Source organism: Thalassophryne amazonica, chromosome 19 (assembly GCF_902500255.1).
Source record: "Thalassophryne amazonica chromosome 19, fThaAma1.1, whole genome shotgun sequence".
Taxonomy (NCBI): domain Eukaryota; kingdom Metazoa; phylum Chordata; class Actinopteri; order Batrachoidiformes; family Batrachoididae; genus Thalassophryne; species Thalassophryne amazonica.
The window spans coordinates 17,915,618-17,937,118 of record NC_047121.1 but is presented as its reverse complement, the minus strand read 5'-3'; the positions used below and the strand labels follow the sequence as shown (position 1 = coordinate 17,937,118).

At 44.4% G+C, this 21,501-nt stretch overlaps 1 protein-coding gene across 6 annotated transcripts in view; it reads left to right on the top strand.

Annotated features, from left to right (window-relative positions):
• Positions 1-21,501, top strand: part of larp1b (La ribonucleoprotein 1B) — a 118,017-nt gene that overhangs the window by 74,834 nt on the left and 21,682 nt on the right. For 3 of the 6 annotated variants that reach the window (XM_034194887.1, XM_034194883.1, XM_034194884.1), the window contains 6 exons: positions 1,813-2,000; positions 8,032-8,106; positions 12,105-12,464; positions 16,314-16,428; positions 18,386-18,558; positions 19,317-19,423. In XM_034194887.1, the coding sequence (XP_034050778.1) occupies positions 1,813-2,000; positions 8,032-8,106; positions 12,105-12,464; positions 16,314-16,428; positions 18,386-18,558; positions 19,317-19,423 (1,018 nt within the window). The remainder of the gene's footprint in view (positions 1-1,812; positions 2,001-8,031; positions 8,107-12,104; positions 12,465-16,313; positions 16,429-18,385; positions 18,559-19,316; positions 19,424-21,501) is intronic. The other 3 variants (XM_034194888.1, XM_034194885.1, XM_034194886.1) reach the window with 2 other exon arrangements.

Below are 21,501 nucleotides of genomic sequence, written 5' to 3'. Positions count from 1 at the left end.
TGAAATGTGCATCATATTTAAATTAAATTGGTTCAAGATGTGGTGCTTACAATAGATAAACATTACAGATCGTGAATTATTTATTTTATTTTGCTTCACTTTAATAACATTTCCAGGCAATTCTGAACATGCAAAAGGAATAACCAGATCAACCTGCTGTTTAATTTGAAAAGACCTGCACCCCTACATCGTCATGGATTTACTTTTATTTACGTTGCCTTTTTCCAAATGTAAAACTACATAATTTCAGACACACTTTGCCTTCATGGCATCGTTTGTCATATTTCTTAATACACTGCAGCACACTGGGGTAGCTCCTGAAATTAGCAGCTCTATGGATTGAATTTAGTGCTCGTGCAAGGCAGCTTTGCTGCATTGAGGTGCTGGGTCTTATTGCTGGGCCTTGGGAGACACATTTTCAATACCTAGTGTGTCCCAGAACTCGGTGGCCAAAACCTCTAATGCAAACCCTGATGTCACTGATGTTTTTAGGCACAAGACGGTCATTTAATATTGTCTATCTCAGTACAGAGTGATATCAGTGCTTCTAAAATATTTTTAGGCACTCTTTGCCCCTAATTAATAGCTTTGTACAGCATGGTGGTGAACATTCTTTAAGATCACATTTCACCCATTTTAAAAGTTTGGGTAGGAACACATAAGCACAGCCACAACAGGGATTCAGATCCGCCTATTTGTGGTTCATGCATGCCTGCTGTACTGACTGAGCTGTGGTTGCCTCCTTTCTGTTGGACTGCCATGATTACATTAGTTAAAATATATCTTAGTCTCTCACTCGCTGTCTTCTTATGCTCAGTGTACATCACCTGCCTCTACTGTCAATCAGATCTAATTATTTCATCCATTTCATTCATGGACAAAACACTGACATTCAGATGCAACTTTAAACTGCAGTGACACTTGAGACAGTACATTGGCTAATTAAGCAGAAGTCACCTCTGTGACTCTTTGCTGTGTTGATGCTGTGAATCTGCTCACTTGCTCTTCCCAGTGGGGTGGCTTTGTTATGATGTCGTGCTTAATCAAGGAAGCTGACAGTATGACAGCAAAATCTCCAACTTAAAGGATCAGAAATTGATCAGCATGCATGCTCAGCCAGTATCTGTGACTCAAAAGCCAGGATCCACCCTAATTTGATATCTGGATTGATATTGACACATTGCTATAAACAGTGTAAAAATGAACTGAGTTGCATAATGTAATACAAAGAGAACCTTATTTTATCCAAATAACCACTTACAGCACATAAGTACCCTCTTTCTATGCATTATGACTGCAGATTTGGTCATTGTGATCGTCAGTGTATAGATTTTATTTATTTATTTTTTTACTAATTTAATCTTTAAAATGTACAAATCTGCACTGTCTAATGTAATCTTTAAAACAAACAAAAAGCCAAAAATGTTCCATTTTCAAATATGCTTTACTGGTGTATCATTTTGTGACATAAAACAGAATAATGATACACTTGAGGCACTGAATCATGGACATTTTATTTTTGTAGTTTTTGATGAGATTGAATTATCACTATTGTTAATTGCCTTATCTGTGTATTCGACCTGTTAATGTTCTATAAGTATTTCCACTATATAAATAAATGCCATGGTGACATCTCTTGTTTCTCCAATTAGATTAATGTTGAATGTTGGCTGAATTTAAAATGGAATTAGATCTAAGGTCATTTTTCCAGACTGTAGCGCCTCTGTACCTGAATGAGAGCAGACAGTATGATGAGCGATCTTTGAGGCTGTGCTGATGTTTTGTCTGGGTGTGATGTGACTGTACTTTCAGCTACATCACCTGTAAACCAGACTACTGCTGAGTCTTCAGAGCCTCGGGACTCTACTGAATCCAGCTCCTCCAGCCAAGATTCAGTTTCTGGCACAGACCCTTCCAAAGACGCTGCTACAACCCAGCCTGACCCAGATGCCTGGATCCAGGTGGAGAAACGCCATCGTCAGTCAGCTGGAAAGGCAAAGGTACTGAACAGCAGGAAGCCAATCAGATGTTGCAAAAGTGGCTGGTTGCATCCACTGTTCACTAGGAAATGTCAGTCAGCTTTAAACCTCAGAATATTTCTTCCACGTCATATTTTCCTACTTTTACTTTTCCAAACATTAGCTGTTTATTTATTTTAATTGCCTGTATCATCTTTGTTCTCTCTCTGCCATTTCCTTTCTTGCTGTTTGTTTTCTGCCACCTTTTGACCGTCAGTGTTGTGAAAGTGTAGGAACACGGACCCACAACAGGGGGCGCAAATGAACGGACAATGGAGGAGTCAAATAACACTGTTTTTACTGTTGTGAAATAGGCACAACAAACACAACCGATTACAATATTGAGATTGAGTCCAATTACAGCGGTGTCGTGTGGGCAGGCTCGACGATAGGAGACGTCTGTCCAAGTCGAACCGGAACCAACCCAATTTCCTCTGCCACCGAACCCCGGGAATACTGGAGCTGCCAAGTCCCGAACTCCCAGGTGGCCACTGCCTCCGCTCGTCGGATCCGGTACTGCTGGCGAGGAACAGAAACAGTCAGGTGTGGGTGCGGCTGCACCCAGCAACACGGAGGGTGGAGACACCACCTCTCGTCAAAAACAATATGGAAATGTAGGAAGGTGAGTACTTATCCAAATATGTCCAGTCCAGTAGTCAGCTGTCCTACAAACAAGCAACAAGTATTACGGCTTCAGTTAATAGCACGTTTGGCTGAGATCGTTACCTCTTTGATAGAGCGATATCTCGGCAATGAGGTGGAGATGCCGTCCAGCTGATATACCCCTCCGCTGATGGATGTCAGCTGTTTTGGTTAATGGGTGACAGCTGTCACCTTGGCTGCTCCTGTGAGGCGGCAGCGCCCTCTGGTGCCTGGAGCCCGCACTCCAGGCAGGGCGCCCTCTGGTGGTGGTGGGCCAGCAGTACCTCCTCTTCAGCGGCCCACACAACAGGACCCCCCCCTCAACGGGCGCCTCCTGGCGCCCGACCAGGCTTGTCCGGGTGGCGGCGGTAGAAATCGGCCAGGAGGGCCGGGTCCAGGATGAAGCTCCTCTTCACCCAGGAGCGTTCTTCAGGGCCGTACCCCTCCCAGTCCACCAGGTATTGAAAACCCCGGCCCATCCGTCGAACATCCAGAAGCCGGCGCACAGTCCAGGCCGGCTCGCCATCGATGATCCGGGCAGGAGGTGGTGCCGGACCCGGAGTACAGAGGGGTGAGGTGTGATGTGGTTTGATTCTTGAGACATGGAACACGGGATGGATCCGCAGTGAGGCCGGAAGCTGAAGCCTCACTGCGGCGGGATTGATGACTTTGAGGATTCTGTGCGGTCCTATGTATCGGTCCTTTAGTTTCGGGGAGGGTACTTGCAGTGGGATGTCCTTGGTGGTCAACCACACTTCCTGCCCGGGACGATACGTAGGAGCCGGGGTCCGCCGCCGGTCTGCATGGGTCTTCGCCCTCATCCGGGTCTTCAACAAAGCAGAACGGGCGGCACGCCACACCCAACGGCACTTCCGCAGGTGGGCCTGGACCGAGGGCACACCGACCTCTCCCTCAACCACCGGAAACAATGGGGGCTGATACCCCAAACACACCTCAAAAGGGGAGAGGCTGGTGGCTGATGACACTTGACTGTTGTGGGCGTACTCGATCCAGGCCAGATGGGTACTCCAGGCCGCCGGGTGCGCGGCTGTCACACAACGTAGGGTCTGCTCCATCTCCTGATTGGCCCGTTCTGCTTGCCCGTTGGTTTGGGGGTGATACCCGGACGAGAGACTGACCGTGGCCCCCAGTTCCCGGCAGAAGCTCCTCCAGACGTGCGAGGAGAACTGGGGACCGCGATCGGAGACGATGTCTGATGGTATCCCATGCAGCCGGACGACGTGGTGGACCAGGAGGTCCGCTGTCTCCTGGGCCGTTGGGAGCTTCGGGAGGGCCACGAAGTGGGCCGCCTTGTAGAATCGGTCCACTATCGTGAGGATGACGGTGTTTCCCTGGGACGGCGGGAGGCCCGTGACGAAATCCAGGCCGATGTGAGACCAGGGGCGATGAGGTACGGGCAGGGGCTGTAGCAATCCCGATGTTTTGCGGTGGTCGGCTTTGCCCCTGGCGCAGGTGGTACAGGCCTGGATATAATCCCGGACGTCGGTCTCCAGGGACGCCCACCAGAAGCATTGCCGGACGACTGCCACGGTTCTTTTCACCTCAGGATGACAGGAGAACTTAGAACCGTGACAGAAGTCCAGGACCGCAGCCCTTGCTTCTGGTGGGACGTAGAGTTTATTCCTCGGCCCGGTTCCGGGGTCCGGGTCTCGTGCCAGGGCCTCCCGGACAGTCTTCTCCACGTCCCAGGTGAGGGTGGCCACGATAGTGGACTCCGGGATGATGGGATCCGGGGGATCCGATGACTCCGTTCTGACTTCGTCTTCATGTACCTGGGACAAAGCATCCGATCTCTGATTTTTGGTCCCGGGACGGTAGGTTATCCGGAAGTCAAAACGGCCGAAGAACAGTGACCAGCGGGCTTGCCTGGGATTCAGCCGCTTGGCGGTCCTGATGTACTCCAGGTTCCGGTGGTCAGTGAAAACCGTGAATGGCACGGACGTTCCCTCCAACAGATGTCTCCACTCCTCAAGAGCCTCTTTCACCGCAAGGAGTTCTCGATTGCCGACGTCATAGTTCCGTTCGGCCGGGGTCAACCTGCGGGAAAAATAGGCACACGGGTGAAGGACCTTATCGGTCTTCCCGCTCTGGGACAGCACAGCTCCTATCCCTGAGTCCGAGGCGTCCACTTCAACCACTAACTGGCGACTAGGATCGGGCTGCACCAGAACGGGTGCAGACGAGAAGCGCCGTTTCAACTCCTTGAACGCGGCATCGCAACGATCCGACCAGGTGAAGGGAACTTTTGGCGAGGTCAGGGCTGTCAGGGGGCTAACTACCTGACTATAGCCCTTAATGAACCTCCTGTAGAAATTAGCAAAGCCTAGGAACTGTTGCAACTTCCTACGGCTTGTGGGTTGGGGCCAGTCTCTCACCGCCGCAACCTTGGCCGGTTCTGGAGCGACGGAGTTGGAGGAGATGATGAACCCCAGGAAGGACAAAGACGTGCGGTGGAACTCACACTTCTCGCCCTTCACAAACAGCCGGTTCTCCAACAACCGCTGCAGGACCTGACGTACATGCTTGACATGGGTCTCAGGATCCGGAGAAAAGATGAGTATATCGTCTAGGTATACAAAGACGAACCGGTGCAGGAAATCCCGCAAGACATCATTAACCAACGCTTGGAAAGTCGCGGGAGCGTTTGTGAGACCGAACGGCATGACCAGGTACTCAAAGTGACCTAAGGGGGTGTTGAATGCCGTCTTCCACTCGTCTCCCTTCCGGATCCGAACCAGGTGATGCGCGTTTCTGAGATCGAGCTTGGTGAAAATTCGGGCTCCATGCAGGGGTGTGAACACCGAATCCAACAGGGGCAACGGGTATCGATTGCGAACTGTGATATCGTTCAGTCCCCTGTAATCGATGCATGGATGAAGTCCGCCGTCTTTTTTACCCACAAAAAAGAAACCTGCACCCATCGGGGAGGTGGAATTCCGGATCAACCCGGCGGCTAACGAGTCCCGGATGTAGGTCTCCATTGATTCGCGCTCAGGCCGTGAGAGGTTGTACAGCCTACTGGACGGGAACTCACTGCCCGGAACCAAATCAATGGCACAATCATACGGACGGTGGGGGGGAAGAGTGAGCGCCAGATCCTTGCTGAACACGTCGACAAGGTCGTGGTACTCCACCGGCACCGTCCCCAGATTGGGCGGGACTCTGACCTCCTCCTTAGCCTGGGAGCCGGGAGGAACCGAGGAACCTAGACACACCCGATGGCAGGTTTCGCTCCACTGAACCACTACCCCGGACGGCCAATCAATCCGGGGATTGTGCTTCAACATCCAGGGAAATCCTAAAATCACACAGGGAGGTGGCAGGAGTCACAAAAAACTTGATCTCCTCCCGGTGATTCCCTGACACCACCAGAGTTACAGGGGGTGTCTTGTGTGTGATTGGAGGGAGTAGGGAGCCATCTAGTGCTCGAACCTGCACAGGCGAGGTAAGCGCCACCAGAGGGAGCCCTATCTCCCTGGCCCATCTGCTGTCCAACAGATTCCCCTCAGAGCCCGTGTCCACCAGTGCTGGGGCCTTCAGGGTTGATTCCTCATAAAGGATCGTAACTGCGAGTCGTGTAGCAATGTGGGTGTGTCCCACGTGAATGTCTCGGCCCACCCCTAGCCCAGTCTCTAGGGGCGGGCGTTGGTGTTTAACCGCTCGGGGTAGTCTCTCACATGATGCTCTATCGAGCCACAAACAAAACATACTCCGCGGGCCCGCCTCCTCTGTGCATCTGGTGCCCTAAATGTTGCCCTGCTCGTGTCCATAGCTTCGTCAGCAGGGGGAGCTGTAGCCACACGGAGCGCGGGGGCCGTGGAGCGTGGAGAAGGCGGAGCACGGTCGGAACCGGAAGGGAGAGGGACGGCGCGTGCCCGGCCACGCCCTTCGTCTCGTTCCCGACGACGTTCTTCTAACCGGTTGTCTAGCCGTATGACAAGATCGATGAGCCCATCTAAATCCCGCGGTTCGTCCTTAGCCACCAGGTGTTCCTTAAGAACCAAAGACAGTCCGTTTACAAAGGCGGCGCGGAGAGCAGTGCTATTCCAGCCGGACCTCGCAGCCGCGATGCGGAAGTCGACTGCATAGGCAGCTGCGCTCCGACGCCCCTGTCTCATTGACAGTAGCACGGCTGAAGCGGTTTCTCCTCTATTAGGGTGATCGAACACGGTTCTGAACTCCCTCACAAACCCATCATATGTCAGAAGGAGCCATGAATTCTGCTCCCAGAGCGCTGTAGCCCAAGCGCGTGCCTCGCCGCGAAGCAGGTTTATTACATAAGCTACTTTGCTAGCATCTGTCGCGTACATGACGGGACGCTGTGCGAAGACGAGCGAACACTGCATAAGAAAATCTGCGCACGTCTCCACACAGCCTCCGTACGGCTCTGGGGGGTGGGAGGGAGAGCCTGCGCGGCGAGAGCCTCCACCCTGCGGTTCAGGAGGACGTTCTGCTCGGTCATCAAATCCAACCGAGTCGTGAAAGCGGTGAGGATCCGCTGCAACTCACCGATCACCCCTCCTGAGGACGCCTGTGCGCCCTGTTCTTCCATTGGCCGTTCAACAGCCGGTTGACGCCCCTCGGGATCCATGACGCTGGCCGAGATATCCTGTTGTGAAAGTGTAGGAACACGGACCCACAACAGGGGGCGCAAATGAACAGACAATGGAGGAGTCAAATAACACTGTTTTTACTGTTGTGAAATAGGCACAACAAACACAACCTATTACAATATTGAGATTGAGTCCAATTACAGCGGTGTCGTGTGGGCAGGCTCAACGATAGGAGACGTCTGTCCAAGTCGAACCGGAACCAACCCGATTTCCTCTGCCACCGAACCCCCGTGAATACTGGAGCTGCCAAGTCCCGAACTCCCAGGTGGCCACTGCCTCCGCTCGTCGGATCCGGTACTGCTGGCGAGGAACAAAAACAGTCAGGTGTGGGTGCGGCTGCACCCAGCAACACGGAGGGTGGAGACACCACCTCTCGTCAAAAACAATATGGAAATGTAGGAAGGTGAGTACTTATCCAAATATGTCCAGTCCAGTAGTCAGCTGTCCTACAAACAAGCAACAAGTATTACGGCTTCAGTTAATAGCACGTTTGGCTGAGATCGTTACCTCTTTGATAGAGCGATATCTCGGCAATGAGGTGGAGATGCCGTCCAGCTGATATACCCCTCCGCTGATGGATGTCAGCTGTTTTGGTTAATGGGTGACAGCTGTCACCTTGGCTGCTCCTGTGAGGCGGCAGCGCCCTCTGGTACCTGGAGCCCGCACTCCAGGCAGGGCGCCCTCTGGTGGTGGTGGGCCAGCAGTACCACCTCTTCAGCGGCCCACACAACAGTCAGCATGTGAGTGGTGATGTTTGTATTGTCGAATCTTCCTCTCCCTCATTGCTCCAACCTGACCTCCCGCCATTTGCAGTTGAGTATTTTTTTTTTTTCCCCTCTCACTTCCTTTACAACTTTTCTGGCTTTTTGCCCCTTCTTCTCTGTTTACTTATTTCATATGACCCATTGTTAGTTCCACACTTCATACTTCTTAATACATTTTCTCATCCTCATAAATAGAGCTGCATGATACTGGAAAAATTGACATTGCATTTTATTTATGTTTTTTGCCAATGACGATATACCATATTCCCGCATCTGATCACTTCAGGAACCTTCTGCACTGAAGCAAGCGCACTAATCACTTGGCCACCAGCCCTGCCTAAAGCTCTGATAATATCGGCCAGCCGATATTATCGGCCGATATAAGCCTTTTTCAAAGTACTCACTGTCGGCCGAAATTTTGCCGATAGAACGCTGATAATTTCTCATAAACAGAACAGAAATAATGTTTGTGTCGGCAGTGTAAAATGCCCTTGCACCGTTTGTCCAGTAGATGGAGCTCTGACTCCATTCAGCTGAGAGCTGCTTACACCCCTGCTTAAATGTGTTCATCAATGGCCCCGTAGTTTGCTGTCACACTGCACTGATCGGCTGACAAAAGCATACAAGTACGTTTATAAGGATGTTGTTTGTAATAACTTTGCCATTACATTCACCCCACATTTCTCCCGTTTCAGTTTAACTCAGTTTATGTAGTAATGTGTCAAATGTGCTTCATTGTGTCAGTCATGCATTTTATTAAGCCCACGTTATGTAGACCTTATTTCTAACATGAAAAACTTTCATTTACTGCTAAGAGGTTGAAACATTCAGATTCACTGGTTGTCCGGAAGGGTTCTGGGAATTACTGCCGTTCCCCATTAACCCTCTGGCACTGACGCTGTCGTATACGACGGCTGGGACCAAGCTTTACTAAATTGTAAATAACTTTTTAATGATATCAGAAAGTTTTTTGTTTTGTTTTATTTTGTTTTTTGTTTGTTTTTTTTGCTGAAAAGTTAACTACGCGGACTTTCGATCCACCATGGGCTACCTTGATACTCCTCATAGAAGATGTGTGACGATGTGCGCAATGTGAGTGTCCAATCGGAATTGGTTCTCCGTCACATGGTTTTCCAAAATCCAATTGTAGGGCAGATTTACCTCACATGATATGGCAAAGATCGTTTTCAGGAGTGATATCTTACTAGTTGGCCCGTTTGAATAGCCCCCTAACTGCTCCAATTGCATTTTTGCATTTTTTTGAACTTGAAAATTCTTCTCTGTTATAAAGTTAATCAATATGAGGACAAAGCTTCAGCTTTTAGCTCATACCTTTTTTGTTAAGGGTCCAAAAAAGAACATATTCATTTAAAAAAAAAATATTGGCTGATTTATCGGCTATCAGCAAATCAGCCGATTTATTGATTATCAGCATTTTTTTCATCCAAATATCGTTATCGGCATCGGCCTCAAAAAATCCATATGGTCGGGCTCTAGTTGGTTTTCCTTGAATATATATATTAAAAGCCATGTGGCCTCTGTGTACGTGTGTGTGGGTGTAACTTCCATCGCGGAGAATCTGGGGAGAGCTGAAGCTGACATTTGCTGTTTAGTATGCTTATGTGTTTTGGATCAAGGATGAATGCTGTGATAACTGGAAGTTGATAGGACTAATGTTTTTGGAGAAATTAGGGATATTACCTAACAACAGTGAACAGTCCCTGGTAACCATACAAGCTCTGAACAAAGGAAATATCTCAACCATGCTTGTTGTAAAATATGACATCAACAAAATTAGCCAAATGAATAAATACAATTGTTCACAAAACTTTCTCATTTTAATTTCCTGCACTTTCAGTGAAAATTATTATAGAAACTTTGCATAATTTATTACCACCCTTGAAAAATGTCAGCTTCCTATCTTATAAACACTACCCAATCTAGAGCCCGTGGTTTCCCACGGGCAACACGTTAATATTTTTTTATTTGATTTGCCTTTTAGCAAGATGAGTCACCTACAGTATGATGACTTGTCACTTATTTTAATTCTATTAACTGTGACTCATTCCACAACACTCTGTACTGTTGACCTCCTATGTGTTATGTGGCGGAGCAGGTAGCTCAGTGGATAAGGAAATGGGCAAGACACTTAATCTGCATTCTCTCAGTCCACTTTCCTGTAAAATGGGTACCGGCCTTTGCTGGGATCTGACTGAGTCATGGGTTCTCGTCTGCTTCACACCATGGAAACCTGAGATGAGCACTGGCCCAGGAAGGCCTTAAAGGACTTACTGATCCATGCAACATTTAGTTGAGCAGTTTCTCTGGCACAGCATCATTAAAAAAAAAAGTGATGTGAAAACATTTATGAATCATGTACAGTAGTGTTCAGAATAATAGTAATGCTATGTGACTAAAAAGATTAATCCAGGTTTGGAGTATATTTCTTATTGTTACATGGGAAACAAGGTACCAGTAGATTCTCACAAATCCAACAAGACCAAGCATTCATGATATGCACACTCTTAAGGCTATGAAATTGGACTATTAGTAAAAAGAAAAGTAGAAAAGGGGGTGTTCACAATAATCGTAGTGTGGCATTCAGTCAGTGAGTTCGTCAGTTTTGTGGAACAAACAGGTGTGAATCAGGTGTCCCCTATGTAAGGATGAAGCCAGCACCTGTTGAACATGCTTTTCTCTTTGAAAGCCTGAGGAAAATGGGACGTTCAAGACGTTCAGAAGAACAGCGTAGTTTGATGAAAAAGTTGATTGGAGAGGGGAAAACTTATACGCAGGTGCAAAAAAATATAGGCTGTTCATCTACAGTGAGCTCAAATGCTTTAAAATGGACAAAAAAAACCACGGACATGTGGAAGAAAATGGAAAACTACAATCAAAATGGATAGAAGAATAACCAGAATGGCAAAGGCTCACCCATTGGTCAGCTCCAGGATGATCAAAGACAGTCTGGAGTTACCTGTAAGTGCTGTGACAGTTAGAAGATGCCTGTGTGAAGCTAATTTATTTGCAAGAATCCCCCGCAAAGTCCCTCTGTTAAATAAAAGACGTGCAGAAGAGGTTAAATTTGCCAAAGAAGACATCAACTGGCCTAAAGAGAAATGGAGGAATATTTTGTGGACTGATGAGAGTAAAATTGTTCTTTTTGGGTCCAAGAGCTGCAGACAGTTTGTGAGACGACCCCAAACTCTGAATTCAAGCCACAGTTCACAGTGAAGACAGTGAAGCATGGTGGTGCAAGCATCATGATATGGGCATGTTTCTCCTACTATGGCCTATATATTGCATACCAGGTATTATGGATCAGTTTGGATATGTCAAAATACTTGAAGAGGTCATGTTGCCTTATGCTGAAGAGTACATGCCCTTGAAATGGGTGTTTCAACAAGACAGTGACCCCAAGCACACTAGTAAACGAGCAAAATCTTGGTTCCAAACCAGCAAAATGAATGCCTCGCAGATGTGAAGAAATCATGAAAAAACTGTGGTTATACAACTAAATACTAGTTTAGTGATTCACAGGATTGCTAAAAAATCAGTTTGAACATAATAGTTTTGAGTTTGTAGCGTCAACAGCAGATGCTACTGTTATTGTGAACACCCCCTTTTCTACTTTTTTTTTTCTTCACTAATAGCCCAATTTCATAGCCTTAAGAGTGTGCATATCATGAATGCTTGGTCTTGTTGGATTTGTGAGAATCTACTGAATCTACTGGTACCTTGTTTCCCATGTAACAGTAAGAAATATACTCAAAACCTGGATTAATCTTTTTGTCACATAGCACTACTATTATTCTGAACACTACTGTAACTGCAGGGAATTGAAGAAACCCTTACCATGAGCTTGATACTTTTGTACTTTGCACTGGGTAAGACCCAAGGGTGCAGTTGACTGTATAAGCTCCTGCTTTTAAACAGGCACATTAGACCTCATTGTTCTAGTTGTTTGGGTTCAGACGTCGCCTTAACCAAAACTAAAGCTAAACTAACATCTTTTCATTTTAATAGCTGTGTTGTCTATTGTCCAGGAACGCACCGAGGTACCTCAAATGGATTTGCGGTGCCCACCCCATGCTGAACCTGACCAAGAGGAACTGGACTTCATGTTTGATGAGGAAATGGAGCAAATGGCACCTCGGAAGAACCAGTTCACTGAGTGGTCAGAAGACGATGACTCTGACTACGAGCTAGATGACCAAGATGTCAACAAGATCATTATTGTTACCCAGACCCCTCCCTACCTCCGCAAACATCCTGGTGGTGATCGGACAGGCAACCATGAGTCGAGAGCCAAGATTACTGCAGAACTGGCCAAAGCCATTAACGATGGGTTGTATTATTATGAACAAGATCTTTGGAAAGGGGAGGAGCAGGCTGAGTGCAGCAAGGTAAGATATTTATCTTAGACAACAATGTGCAGAAATCAGAAGTGTTGCACTGTTTTGATTTAAAAATGCTTTTGATGGGATTTCTTAATTACTACGTCAGACTGGGTGTCTTTAGTACTCATTATTTAGTAGCCATTATTGTATGGGGGCATTAGTGTAGCAAAACTAGTGTTGCTACACTAATGGCCCCATAATCCATTCATGTTCCTGGTCTCCGAAACACAGGGGGAAAAAAAAGATGCCCTCAAACCGAATCAATGGATGTTCTTCGAGGTTCCAGCCAGGCTTAAAACATAGGGGTGACTGATACCATTGGTGATTTCGCCCCCTTGTGGTGTGACACTGTATAGTCATGGAAGCACAGACAAGTCTCCACACAGGTACAAACTGCTGCACGCATTTGTGGATCTTCCATGAAAGGAGTGTAGCAAAAATCACGTGTAAGGACACACCCAATCTAGTCGCATGATTTTTACAGACACAGATATTTTTAATTTTTTTTTTTTAATATGCATTTGTGGATCTGGTTACACCACAGACGTTAATATGAATACTAGAGTCCACAGCCTCACTGCCAAGTGTCCCGGCAAGGTCGCCATTTTAGATCAGGGCAACTCAGCGGGCAGTGTGCGCTGACTCTCAGTGAGTCTTGTCAAGAAACAGGTGGAAAAATGCTGGAAAGCTACGCATGTTGTCAGAGCCACAAACGGAGGAAGAAGGGAGATAACACTTCCTTCCATAATTAAACAGATTTGGTTATTCTTGTTACTTTTTCCATGACTTTTTGGCAATAAACTGGTGTAAAGCGTCATGCCTGTGTATGAAATCTGAGGATTTTAAATCGCCTTAAATGGACTTTTATTCAAAGCTGAATTTATTCAGTGCTATACTAAAAAGATTTAATTAATGTGGACCTTGTGGAATTAATGAATGCGGTCTCTGTGCCTGTCTGGGTTGTGTGATATTGTGCCTTCATGTCAGCAGAATTTAAAAACTGGAACATGTCGGATCTGTTTAAACTTTCAACACGAAAATAAAATAATAATTTCGTAGCTGATGACTTGGGCTACTACAAATAACTATTTTGATTATTATATGGTATGGGATTTTGCCAACTTCTGATTGGCCCATTCGCCACTTTCTAAGCTGTACCACATGCCGAGTTGACATTGGTGGAGCCGAGTAGACAGCATGTGCAAAACTAGTACACCTCACGTGCAGCGTAGTGCTAGCTAATCAAGCAACGTCTTCTATCGATAATGACCAATCAGATAACGCGATACAGTGCCTACTTTGGCTGTCAGTTTGTTGACAAGATGGCAGAAGACAGGTTTGCGTCTGTTAGCGACGCTGACTTAAAACAAATTTTCAATGAAAAAGATGCGAAGAACACCCGCAGAAATACACAGTCAGCAGCCAACCTGTTTCGCAAGTACGTCACTGAAAAGGGACATGCGCCCAACTTTGTAACTTATGACAGACGGATGCTTGATGGAGTAGTCGGTCGATTTTATGCGGAAGCTAGACAGGTGAATGGCGAACTTTATAAGAAAACAAGCCTGACTCTTCGTCACGGACTTTACAGGCATCTCCAGCCGATCGATGGGATGTCAGTTGGTGCAGTATGACAGTAATAATAAATAGTTGAAACTTGAGATTGATTTTTCAGTTTTAGTATGTTTGACAAACTCACAGTTTTCTTGTTTACCATATAATAAAGCAGTTACAGACTTTTGATTTTGGTGTACCCGTGATTATGCGGACCTGGTCAGGATGGGGTTCACCGAGGCCTTGGCTGCAGGCTGCAGGCCTAAATTTAAGGCCTGCAGCCTTACATTTAGTGAGCCTTAGTGAGGGAAGCCATCAAGACATGTGCAACACTGAAGTAGTTATAGGCTTCTGTGGGTGTGTTTGGGGGGAAACACTGCATAGTGCAACATTTGTCTCTTGCATCTCGAGTTACACAGCTTAATTGTGGAATGGAACAGAGAGGGATTTTCTTACGAAGATGCTAAATTTCAGATGCTTTTTGCCAGAAGGCACATGGGAGATTCATAATGTCTCTTTAATGAGAAAGATGTTTATGCTATTGGTGCTCACAATTTTTTTTTAAACTGTTCTTTCAGAGTGTAATGTGTTAATGTGGAAGTAGTAGTTAGTGGTAACTAAACTGTTTAGTTAATGCAAGTCCTCCACAACCACTTTATGGATCTTGATGAAACTGCACACATTGGTAGCACATCATGTAAAGATGTTTATGAGGGAAAATAATACTGGTTCATTGTCTTCAAGGAGACATAATTGGACTTTTTGGAGTGTATGTAAGCCCAGTCTGCAGATAAATATGTTAAGTGTCTTCTTTAATGGAAGTGGGATAACTTAAAAAAAAAAAGCTTTGTGTTAATACAAATTAAATGATTCTAATAAATAAACTGAATTACTAAACATTGTCACACTGAATAGAGGGAAAATCGACTTCACAAACACTGTTTTCTGATAGTAACATCACTTTTCTGTGTAATCAGCTCTTCTTCTGCTCAAAGGTTATGTGCATGTGGGTAATTCCACATCTGAGTACACATCCCAAGGTTGCGAGAATAACTTTTGATGCTGACGTGTAGAGTTCACAGTCCACTGCCTTGGGACATCTCCACATCTGCTGTGTGTCACACATGACTACAGTGTGTGGCATGTGTTTTAACCATGTTTTCACTGTTATCAATTTTTTATCAGGTTTGGTTTATATGCTGATGTGGCTTGGTTACAGCAGTTTTGTAATATGAAACTTTTTTGTTTATCTAATTATTATTGTTATTATTTTAGAGTTGATTTGTCTGTTTTTGGTCACAAAACAGATATACGTAGCTGAGATACAGTAACGTGTAGGGGTGTGAGATCTCGGAAATGTGGAAAACAGTGCTTTTAATTGCTATATTCGGTACGCCAGCAGAGTTCTGCCATTTCAAAGCCATGTAAACAATGGCTAGTTATCACCTTATTTCTAAAACAGCCCTCCAGTCATCATCTCTCTCAGCGACAGATACCTGAAGCTTTTGTACAACAATCATTTCCACATAAATTCAGCTGCTGCCTTCACTGCGCCTCTGTCATTTCAAAGAGTCAGTAGCGACTCACTGATTATTGCCTCGTTTCTGCTCCAAATGGCCTCGTTTCTGCTTCAGACTGACTTGAGAGTGATTTAAGAGGTTTTTCTTTTGTCATCTGATGGTTAATAATCACATTATTCCTTTTGATTGCTTTGGGTGTAGAGAGTCTGTCTCAGATGACCTGCTGTGGTCCCAAATGACACATGCGCAGTGAAGGCAGGGCGGGCCCATTTTTAGGGGGGGGACCCTTATGGTCTGTGACACCGGAACTCTGTTGAAACCAACTTCTCGCGTCGAGTCACGGATCGTGAGATGGGACAAGATTCAAAACAGCAAAACAGCGAATTTCTTGTAAAAAAAAAAAAAAAAAAATAATAATAATAATGCAGTGGGCATATTTTTGACACGTGTCTAATTTTTATTTTTTTTCTGTCTGTCCATGTATCTGCCTGTGCGTCCATGACGCAGCTTGTGAACATAACTTACAAAGAAATGACAGCAGACCCACTAAACTTGGTCTATGTCGATGACTCTTTTGAGGACTTCAGTTGAGTTTGCATTTGAGTTGCAACTTGCTTTACACTTCACTCACTGTGTGTAGTTTCACTAACTCAATTAATATCATTTGTCTCAGCTGACTGAATAAGATGGCAAACAAAGTAGTTGGTTTAACAGTTCAGGACTGTAAACTGTGAATTATAGCTTTGTAAATTCCATTTTTAACTGTTTATCTTTTCCTCAGCAGGACATCGAGAACTTTAAGAAGCTCAGTGTTATCAGTCAAGATGAGTTTGACACCCTCACCCCCAAAGTTCCAATGGACCCAAACCAGGAAGTCCCACCGCCTCCCATGTCAGGTGTGTTGATGGAGCTGGTGTGCAGCCAACATCACACAAACTAACCTTCCTAATGGTTAGCTGTAGCTACATTACTTTAATACTTCTAAATCTTGGGAGTCTAGGAAATGATTCTAACCAGAAGCATTTAATTGCACAATAAAATGAAACTGAAATGATTATAATGATTAATGTTTATAATCTTAATGATTATATTTTAATCAAAGGTTGTGGAGAAATGACAGTAAAACTGTTTGGTAACCATTTTCTACTCTGTTGCCCTCAACATTGTGCTGTCACTTTATCATTGTGTTTTTGTTTTTCTTTTCCTTTTCCTTCCTTGCCTTGCTGTCAGAAAAGCTCTCTCAAGCCCTCACAAAGTATAAACAGTTTTTTTAAAAACCTGTTTACTTGTTAATTTGCTGAAGAATTTTCATCAGGGCCTTCAAATTGTTTTTGAGTGGGTGCAGGTCAGGTTAAAGAAGCAGGGCATCTTCAAACCGTTCAGGACATTCACTGAACTTTTTCAGATTTGCATTGTTTGTTTCCTTGGTCAGTGGTATATTCTGACTCGTGTGTGTGTGTGTATCATGGCTAGACTGCTCAAAACTAAGGGAACATAGTATTCCTTTAATTAGGTGAGCAGTGTAAGTAATGACCAGATGGAAAGGCCTTTTTCTGATTATATTTTAAATTATATACTCAAACGTAGAAGGTATTCACTCATATTTGATTCATCCACCTCCTCCTTTAGGTAAATCTAAGTATGTAAAATAAATAAATCAAGTTTTCAGTATACCATATTTCCCAGAGTCACACTGTAGTATAAATTACACTTCATGAATTATTAGGTCTTTACTTTGGAATTTCTGTGCATTATTGTAGTATCTATCTATCTATTTATTTATTTATTATTGGTGCTATTTAGTCTTTTATCGTTAGTTTGTTTTGTTTAGTGCTTTGATTGCTGAGAAAGCCCTATATAAACGGCTAGTATATTATTGTTCTTAGTTTTCGTAATACACAGTAAGTCGCACCACAGTAATAAAGTGCAGGATTAAGTGATTTTATTGAACAGTAACTGAATGGAAAACAAAAATAAAGAAAACTTGAGCTGGAATTTAAACAGTTACGACCCCCACCCACCCACACGCACACACACACATGGTCACGCTCTCTCGGGGAGCAGAGACGGAGAAACAAAACCGTTTTCAGCTAAATTAACAGTTAGGGTTTTTCTTTTTTTAAATCAGTGTGGTTTAAGGCTGGAATGAACTTTGCTACTAAAAGTCCTTTGAAGTCAGCAGAGCTCTGAAATTTGATCTGAATGGAGCAGACTCGGAGAGACAGACTTCAACAACATGAGATTGTCATTGTCAGCTTTATTTGGCAGACACACAGTTTTTCTCCTGGTTTGTCCAATAAAAAGTTAGCAAATTTGCAGGTTGCACATGCATGAGTAGTTACAAAAACACACACAACAGCACTGACTCAAGACGATTTGGTCACAGTTTAGAGCATGATCATATGCTATATTACTACCCGTGTTGTGTGACAACCAGTCTTGTTTATTTGTTAAACTATCTGAAAGTAGCTGTGCGCTCGGCCTTAGTAGGTGAAAATCATTTTTTTTAAACATTTGGACTGCTTTTGCAGCAGTCTGCATTGTGAGAAAAAAATGCCTGATGTGCACCCAAGTGTGGATCCTCTAGATGTGGAGGTCTTGTCCACACGAGGTCCCAATGCTTATTATCCTTATGTCAAGAAGACATGAAAAAGTCTTCAGGAAACAAGCTTTAGATTGTTGTTTAAAATGCTATATAGGAATAAGATTTGTTGTCAAGTAACATACAATAAATGGTTATCACTCATTGAAAACATTTACCATTGAGAAAGCTGCATCTTGCGGTGACTTTTGTGGACAGATTATGAAAGATTTTTTTTTTTTTTTTTCTTTTCTAAAAATGTGTGCTTGCAGTCATGAACAGTGGCACAGAAATGGCCTGCTCTCTGCCCAAAACAGTTCCTGAATCACCCACAACTCACCAACCCAGAACTCCCAGGACGCCGCGCACTCCTAGCCGCCAGGATCCCAATAAAACACCCCGTTTCTACCCTGTCATGAAGGAGAGTGGCACGGTCGATGGAAAGGTAGCACCCTGTATATAGGGTTGAAGGATGCTCCTTTACAAAAAATCTGAAGTTTTATTTAACTTGTTGGTATACAATTATTAATTATTATCATAATTGTGTGTTCTGACTTTTCACTGATCATTAATTGCATAATTACATAAATGCGTTAGCTGCTAATGTTAGCATTGTGAATTACAGAGTCATGGAGACAGAGGATTGGGTGTACTAAAAAACAAAACAAAAAAACCCCGTAAATTCATACTAAGGAAACTAATGGACAGCAGAGCAGAGGATGCTGCTACACGGGCTGTTTAAATTTTTCACTGGATGTTCTGATCCCTTTCTGGTACCATGTCAAAACATAATTATATCTCTTTATTAGATCAGTAATTAACAGGAATGCACTGGTATGATGTGTAATAATTCATGAGGTGAGGCAAAAATTGCCTCATTGTTTTTTAGTGCTCTGTTTACAACTAGCCTTCCTTGAGCAGTTCTTTCAGCTCTAATAAATAGTTGCTGAAACATGTTTGTATGAAACTGTATATTAATCGGGACATCGCTAATGGACATGTTATGTTGACAGTGTGAAAATGAATGGTGACACTATTGTTGTTTAGAATACTTTGTGCTTGTGCTCTAAAAATAAGCTATAAGTAAAAGTGCCATGAGAAGTGCAAAATCATTTTTTGGATTTGAGCTATGTCATGATGAACAGCTTGGTTTGAAAGCTAAAATGTGATTGTCATGGATTTCTTTCTGGCTTTCTATGTCAGATGCCAAGGAAGAAGAAGACCAGCCACAGTTCGAACCCCCCTCATGAGGCCCACATTGGCTGGGTGATGGATTCCCGTGAGCACCGACCACGCTCTGCATCTATCAGGTCCTTTTGCTCGTTTCAGTAAACCCTCTGTCCTTAGCTGTAATAAGGCTGCTGCTTGGATCAAAGACATTGGTTACAAATTGCATCAGAAAAACACAATAAAGCTACTTCATTCTTTTGCTTGAATTTTATTGTACTGGTAATGTTTGAATGGTGACACAGTTTCCAAAATGGAGTGAATTAATTTTTTCCTCCAAGATTCTACTCACAAAACCCCATAATGATAATTTTTAATTTTTGCAAATTTATTAAAAATAAAAAACTAAGAAATCACATGTACATAATTATTCACACCCTTTTCTCAGTCCTTTGTTGATGCAGCAATTACATCCTCAGGTCTTCTTGAATATGATGCCACAAGCTTGGTGAACCTATCTTTGGGCAGTTTTGCCAGATCATCTTCGTAGCACCTCTCAAGCTCCAGCAGGTTGGATGGGGAGCATCAGTGCACAGACATTTACAGATCTCTCCAGAGATGTTCGATCAGATTCAGGTCTTGGCTCTGGCTGGGCCACTCAAGGACATTCACAGAGTTGTCCAGAAGACACTCCTTTGATATCTTGGATTTGTGCTTAGGGTCATTGTCCTGCTGAAAGATGAACAGTCACCCCAGTCTGATGTTAAGAGCGCTCTGGAGCACGTTTTCATATAGGATGTCTCTGTACATTGCTGCATTCATCTTTCCCTCAATCCTGAGTAGTCTCCCAGTTCCTGCTGCTGAAAAACATCCCCCCCAGCATGATGCTGCCACCACCATGCTTCACTGTAGGGATGGTGCCTGGTTTCCTCCAAACATAACTCCTGGCATTCACGCCAAAGAGTTCAATCTTTGTCTCATCAGACCAGAGAATTTTTTCTCATGGTCTGAGAGTCCTTCAGGTGCCTTTTGGCAAACTCCAGGTGAGCTGCCTTGTGGCTTCTACTAAGGAGTAGGGCTGTCACGATTATTACAATATTCGTCAGTTGCGATTATTTTTCATATTCGCGATTATTTTTCATATTCGATTACCGTGAATTATTTATTTTATCCACAGTTAGCATAAAACGACTCAGAATCTAACGTCATTGTGGCTGCAGCCTCGCTCTCGTCTTAAGGCGATCCGTCCTGCCATTTGGACGGCCGATTAAAACAGCGGCCGTCTTCTCAAAAGCCGTCTAAAATGCGGAGCTGTCGGTGTGTGTGTCTGTGTGTGCGTCTGTGTGTGCGCACGCGTGCGGAGTTAACAGGCTGCAGCGCAGTCTGCAGGCTGTTGACTGGGAGGGGGTGCATGAGGGAGATTCCTGAATGCAGGCGCGACACGTTACAGTCTGAAAACCATCAGTGCGCAGCGAGCGCGGAGCAGAGAGACAATTTTAACCCGAGTGAACATGTTAACAAAACCAAAACATGAAGCTTTTACTTCTCTCTGAACTTTCTCTAAAGGTGTGATTCTGCCGTTACCGTCCTGTTCACACCATGTGCGCGTCGTATGCTGAATTTATGAGATCATGAGATGAAATAAACGGTCAGATATCTTTAAAACATATTTAAAAATGAGAATATATGAATGAACTGAGCCACAACAAAAAAAAAAAGCACAGATAACAAAAAGCAGCTGAGAACTGAACATTAACAGCTGTTATTTTCCAAAGGTATTTATTTGTTCAATCTTGAGCTTAATGTAGTGTTTAAGCACAAAACGTGACTGATGAGGAGAAACAATTTCAGAAATCCAACAAAAACAACCACAAATCAGAAAAAGTTGGGACTGTATGAAATGAAGATAAAAATAAAAATGGTGCACGTTCCCAGTTTCTCCACTCACAGAAGCCAAACGTTCTTCCAGAGTTGTGTAATTATACTACAATAGTAGAATATAAAGAAGTGGGGGGAAAAAAAGAAAAAAAATAGACAATATATTCGTCAATCGCAATTATTTGTCTGACAATTAATCGTCTCCAGAAATTCCTAATCGTGACAGCCCTACTAAGGAGTGGCTTCTGTCTGATCACTCTACCATACAGGTCTGATTGGAAGATTGCTGCAGAGATGGTTGTCCTTCTAGAAGGTTCTCCTGTCTCCACAGAGGAATGCTGGA